The sequence below is a fragment of the Belonocnema kinseyi genome, chromosome 5 (genome assembly GCF_010883055.1).
Source record: "Belonocnema kinseyi isolate 2016_QV_RU_SX_M_011 chromosome 5, B_treatae_v1, whole genome shotgun sequence".
In the NCBI taxonomy this organism is placed as follows: domain Eukaryota; kingdom Metazoa; phylum Arthropoda; class Insecta; order Hymenoptera; family Cynipidae; genus Belonocnema; species Belonocnema kinseyi.
In genome coordinates, this window is record NC_046661.1 from 96,447,701 (window position 1) to 96,454,470 (window position 6,770).

General features: G+C 28.4%; 1 protein-coding gene across 1 annotated transcript in view; it reads right to left on the reverse strand.

Annotated features, from left to right (window-relative positions):
• Positions 1-217: 217 nt before the first annotated feature.
• LOC117172622 (putative helicase mov-10-B.2) overlaps positions 218-6,770 on the reverse strand; it is a 25,728-nt gene continuing 19,175 nt past the window's right edge. Inside the window, exon 4 of the mRNA XM_033360719.1 lies at positions 218-677. Coding sequence (XP_033216610.1) covers positions 583-677 — 95 coding nt within the window. The 3' untranslated portion in view covers positions 218-582. The remainder of the gene's footprint in view (positions 678-6,770) is intronic.

Sequence of the window (6,770 nt, forward strand, 5' to 3'; positions counted from 1 at the left end):
AAAAAAAAGTTGGATTTTTAACCCGAAACTGTACTTAAAATAAGTTTTTTTCTTTTAAAGCTAAATTAATGACATTCTTACTTGATTTTATGAATAAAATAATAATTTTTATTATTTGCACAAAAAAATGTTTTTCTTTATTGACTAAATATAAATTTTCCCCGTTCAGGAATTAAAAAAATATATAAATTACACTCGTAAATAAACCCAAACAAAATTTTATTTCCTACAAAAACTTTTTATTCATATTTGTTCATAATTTCACAATCATTTCCCTAATTTCTGTTCCTAAACAAAAGGAACGTATTTTTTCTTCACTCCAAATAATACCATAAATTTTTCTCACTTTGAAAATATTCTTCATTCAGAAGAATTAAAGTAAGAAAACCTAATTAGTTTACCTATTTTTTTTTCATTTTTAATTCTATATTTTTTGTTTATTTCTATATTTTTATTCTATAATCAATACTGAATATTACACAATAATCTAAACTTTTCGCATCAGTTTAGGCTGAAAAAAAATCGTTGAAAAAACGATCCGTTCTCAGAATAACATCGAGAATTTTTGGTTTTAGCTTTAAATTACCACCAGTCATTCAGAGTTTCTCCAAGTGCCTTGGCTGCGGCAAATCTTTCCTCAACAGAGAGAAAATTTGTACTAATATTGCTGCTGGATTCTGAAAAAAATTGCATTTTTAAACCAAAAAAATTAAATTAGCAGGCTGGCCGTTTGAATAATGGAAAATAAAAAATTCCTGGTCATTTCCCGGTTCGAAAACATTTTTCATGGTCAAAGAAATTTTAAAAATCGAATTTTAAACTTGTAATATTTCTAACATAAAATCTTTTATAAAAGGGACAAAACAGTATTTCAGATACAAATAATAAATTTTTTAATCTATTCATTCATTTAGAAAAAAATGTCTTTTCTACTATAAAACATGATTTTTTTTTCTCACAAAATATGTGAATTTTCAGCCTAAAGTGATCAATTCCTAACAAAAAAGTGTCATAGTTTATATAATATTTTAATAAAAAAAGGTGAAAATTATATAAAAAGAAAAGGTTTCTAAGACCAAAAAGACGAATTTTCAACAAATAAGGATTTTTCATCCAAGAAAAAAATAAAAAATTATCTAAATTGTTAAACCTTCAAGCCAAAAGACGAATTATTTCTACAAAAACTAAATTTTCAAACAAAAAATATGACTTTTCTGCAAAAAATTAATTTTCAACAAAATAGTTAAACTTTTAATCAAAGAGATAAAATTTCAAATAAAAATATAAATGTTTAGAAAAATATGATTTCTTAACAAACTGATTCAAACCAAATATTTCAATGCCCAACTAAAGCAGAATCATTTTTAAACAAAAAGTGGCATTTTCAATTTAAAAAAAAAAAACGAAATTTCTACAAAAACAGGTGAATTTTTAAATCAAAAATATTAATTTTCAAAACAAAATTTAAATTTTGGTTGAAAAAGAATTCAGTTAATTTTTCAGCTGTAATTTCAACCAAAAGTATGGTTTTTAACAAAACAGTTTACTTTTTAATTAAAAAGTTGCATTTTTATATTAAATATAAACAAAATTTTAATTTTCCATGAAATAGTTAAATTTTCAACAACAAAAAAACAGAATTTTCAACAAAAAAGTAATAATTTTAAACAAAATTTTTTTAAATTTCAAACAAACATTTGCATTTTTATACAACAAAGATGGAATTTCTTTTAAAACAGAGGAATTAAAAATGTTTTGTTGTTAAAAATGCAACTATTTGAATTTTCAAACAATTAAATTTTTAACAAAAAAAAAGATACATTTTTCAACGAATAGTTAAATTTTAAAATAAAAAATCAAAAACATTCCAAAATAAAGGGAATTATTATATTTTAATTTAGGAAAATAAAATTTTAACTAGAAAAAAATTAATTTTATGCGAAAAAATTAATTTTTAACGAATTAGATGAGTTTTTAACAAAATAGTTGAATTTTCTATAAAATAATTTAATTTTCAACCAAATAGTGAAGTTTTTTAAATTAAAAATTTTCAATTAAACATTGATTATTAAAAATTTCATCAAATAAATATTATTTAAACCACAGAAAAAAACGAATTTTCAACAAAATAGTTGAATTTTCAACCAAAAAAAACAACATTTTAAAACGAATAGTTGAATTTTGAAATAAAAAACATATTCCAAAATGAAAGGAATTATCAAATTTTAATTTAGGAAAATAAATGTTTTAAATGTAAAAAATGAATTTTATACAAAAAAATTAATTTTTAATGAATAAAATAAGTTTTTAACAAAATAGTTGAATTTTCTAAAAAAAAATTTAATTTTCAACCAAATAGTGAAGTTTTTTAAATTAAAAAGATAAATTTTCAATTAAAAATTGATTATTTAAAATTTCGTTATATAAATATTATTTCAACCACAGAAAAAAAACGAATTTTCAACCAAAAAAAAACAACATTTTAAAACGAATAGTTGAATTTTGAAATAAAAAACATATGCCAAAATGAAAGGAATTATCAAATTTTAATTTAGGAAAATAAATGTTTTAAATGTAAAAAATGAATTTTATACAAAAAAATTAATTTTTAATGAATAAAATAAGTTTTTAACAAAATAGTTGAATTTTCTAAAAAAAAAATTTAATTTTCAACCAAATAGTGAAGTTTTTTAAATTAAAAAGATAAATTTTCAATTAAAAATTGGTTATATAAAATTTCGTTATATAAATATTATTTCAACCACAGAAAAAAAACGAATTTTCAACAAAATAGTTGAATTTTCAACCAAAAAAAAAACAACATTTTAAAACGAATAATTGAATTTTAAAATAAAAAACATAAATATTTCAAAATGAAGGGAATTATCAAATTTTAATTTAGGAAAATAAATGTTTTAAATATAAAAAATGAATTTTATACAAAAAAATTAATTTTTAATGAATAAAATAAGTTTTTAACAAAATAGTTGAATTTTCTAAAAAAAAATTTAATTTTCAACCAAATAGTGAAGTTTTTTTAAATTAAAAAGATAAATTTTCAATTAAAAATTGATTATTTAAAATTTCGTTATATAAATATTATTTCAACCACAGAAAAAAAAACGATTTTTCAACAAAATAGTTGAATTTTCAACCAAAAAAAAAACATTTTAAAACGAATAGTTGAATTTTAAAATAAAAAACATAAATATTTCAAAATGAAGGGAATTATCAAATTTTAATTTAGGAAAATAAATGTTTTAAATGTAAAAAATGAATTTTATACAAAAAAATTAATTTTTAATGAATAAAATAAGTTTTTAACAAAATAGTTGAATTTTCGAAAAAAAAATTTAATTTTCAACCAAACAGTGAAGTTTTTTAAATTAAAAAGATAAATTTTCAATTAAAAATTGGTTATTTAAAATTTCGTTATATAAATATTATTTCAACCACAGAAAAAAAAACGAATTTTCAACAAAATAGTTGAATTTTCAACCAAAAAAAACAACATTTTAAAACGAATAGTTGAATTTTAAAATAAAAAACATAAATATTTTAAAATGAAGGGAATTATCAAATTTTAATTTAGGAAAATAAATGTTTTAAATGTAAAAAATGAATTTTATACAAAAAAATTAATTTTTAATGAATAAAATAAGTTTTTAACAAAATAGTTGAATTTTCTAAAAAAAAAAATTTAATTTTCAACCAAATAGTGAAGTTTTTTAAATTAAAAAGATAAATTTTCAATTAAAAATTGGTTATTTAAAATTTCGTTGAATAAATATTATTTCAACCACAGAAAAAAAAACGAATTTTCAACAAGATAGTTGAATTTTCAACCAAAAAAAACAACATTTTAAAACGAATAGTTGAATTTTAAAATAAAAAACATAAATATTTCAAAATGAAGGGAATTATCAAATTTTAATTTAGGAAAATAAATGTTTTAAATGTAAAAAATGAATTTTATACAAAAAAATTAATTTTTAATGAATAAAATAAGTTTTTAACAAAATAGTTGAATTTTCTATAAAAAAATTTAATTTTCAACCAAATAGTGAAGTTTTTTAAATTAAAAAGATAAATTTTCAATTAAAAATTGATTATTTAAAATTTCATTAAATAAATATTAGGCTTCCGTTTCCGGTACCGATCGCGAAAGAACTTTTTTTGTGAAGTGGTGTATTTTTGGCTTTGGTGTAGGAAATAAGGGTGAGTGGATGCAGAAAAGGCAGAAAGTGCGGAGATCGAGTGTAAAGGAAGAAGGGTGAGTGAAGCCAAAGGTGTGATGGGTGAAAGTGAGTGATTTGAAGTGAAAATTTGTGGCGTGTGAAATTTTTGAGGCTAGGAGTGAAAAAATAGTTGCTTGGTCAGGGGGGCAAGAGGTAGGAAATAAAGGCGGGAAACGTCACAGAGCTTTGGGTAAGGTAGGATGCCGACGACGCGAAGTCCACAAACTGGCGCCAGAGGGCAACAGTTACTGGACGATCGCACAGAGCAGAAAACCACAGTGGCTGCAACAGCTGACGTTGCTGAAAGCATTGAAAGTGGGGGGATGGGTAACGTTGATCGCAGTGACAGCAGCGGTGATGAAAGTGCCGAGAAGTCGACCCGGGTGGGGAGGGTAGCGGATTCAGGTACGGGCAAGCAACGGGGAAGGCCCTCAAATTTACAGCGCCTTAACAAGCTAGGCAACGCGGGTTCGAACAGAAGTCTGGACGAATGGCAAAAAAAGGGAAGCGCGACTAGCAGTGAAGGGGAGGAAAAAAGGAAAAGAGTGGCTGGGGAAGATGAGGTAGAAAGGGACCAGGAGAACAAGAGAGTTAGAATTGAAAGGAAAACACCAGAGAGAGAGAGAGAGGGGGGGGGGGGGGGGGGGGGGGGGGGGGGGGGGGGGATGTTTGAAAAATTGGAAGCTCTCATTAAAGGGTTTAGAGAGGAAACAAGAAAGAGATTGGATGACATGAATAGGGATATGAATAGGCAGGGAACCGATGTAAGGGGGGAAGTGAAAAAGGTCAGAGAAAAATGGAATAAACGTTGGAAGGAGGAGAAAGATAAGGTTTGGGTTAAGCTAGAGAGCATTGAGAATAGACAGAGAGAGGTTGACGAACAGAGATCTAGAGAAATAAAACAGTTGGAAGAGCGGGTATCCAGTCTAGAAATTAGGAATGAGCATATGGGGGAAGAAACAGAAAATGAGGAAATAGTTCAAGGGAATAAAAAGAACATCCGAAGTGAGAATGAAAGATTGAAGAAAAGACTCAGTGAGATCGAAAGAAGATTAGAAGGGGAAGAAAGGGCAAAGAGGAAAAATAACATAGTAGTCAAGAGATTAAAAGTGGAGAGTGAAACAGAAGTAGTGGAAATAACAAATCTTTTTCGAGATATTAGAGTGCAGGTAAGGGTAGAAGGAGTCAAGAGAATAGGAGGGACAAAAGAAGGAGAAGAAGGAATGTTTCTAGTAAAAGTGGGGAGTAAGGAGGAGAAAAAGAAAATTATGGAGAGAAAAACATTATTGAGAGGAAAAAGGGAAAGAATTGAAGAAGATCTGTCATGGATGGAGAGGAAAAGGAGATGGCAAATAGAGCAGAGGACTTGGGTATCGAGGGAAAAGGGCCATATGGTATGAATAGGGAGAGAAGGTTATGGATAAATGGGGGGAATGGTGCTGGGAAGAATTAGAAGAATTAAGGAAAAAAGGAAAAAGTTTTGAGAAAGGTAGGGGGAAGGGAGACGAAAAAGAGTCTAGAAATATATCAGAGGGGTTTCCAAGCGGCAAAGGAGAAACAAAGTAAAGAGGAAAGAAGAGGGAGGGGAAGAGAGAAACTGAAAATAGCTTTCTGGAATGTGTCAGGTTTGAAGAACAAGAACAAAGGATTCTGGGAGGAGTTAGAAAAGTGGGATGTGATTATGATGAGTGAAACTTGGGCAGATGAGAAGGACTGGAAGGGAATAAAAAAGATGTTAACGAAAGGTTATGTGTGGACAATGCAAGAAGCAAGAAAGAAACACGTTAAAGGGAGAGGGATGGGCGGCATGGTGTCAAGGGTGGAAAAAGAATTAGCAGTAAAAGGGAGAAAAGATGGGAACATGGAGGAAAAGGATGGAACAATGATAAGAAAAATTATAATTGGGAAAGTAAAAATAGCAGTGGTGTGTGTATACAGAAGAAGAGGGGAACAGGGAGGCTGGAGAGTAATAAGGAGGTGGATGGAGGAAAAGAAGGAAGAATCGGTTTTAATAGGGGGGGACTTAGATGCATGGACTGGCAAACAAGGGAGAGGGTTATGGTATGAAGAAAAGGAAGCATTTATAAGGAACTCCAAACATAGAGAGACGGACAGGGAGGGGAGGAAGTTACTAGACATGATAGGAGAAACAGGATGGTTTATATGCAATGGCAATATGAAAGGAGATGAGGAAGGGGAGATCACATTCATAGGAAAGGGAGCAACAGTAATAGACTACATCTTAGCTAAAGAAAGAATGCGGCATATGATAGGAAGTATGAAGGTAGGGAATGAGATAGGGTCCGAGCACTTCCCGCTCATAGTTACACTAAGAAGAGGCGTCAGTAAGCGCGGCAGAGGGAGAAAGGAAAAAGGGTGCGAACGAAATACGAAAATGGGGACGAAGCGATGAAGTTTGGAGGAGAAGGCATTAGGGATGGGATGTGGAAGATCTGCAACAAGATATGGAAAGGGGAAGGTTGGCCGGAAGAGTGGACGACGGGACTGGTGGTACCGCTTGTCAAGAAAGGG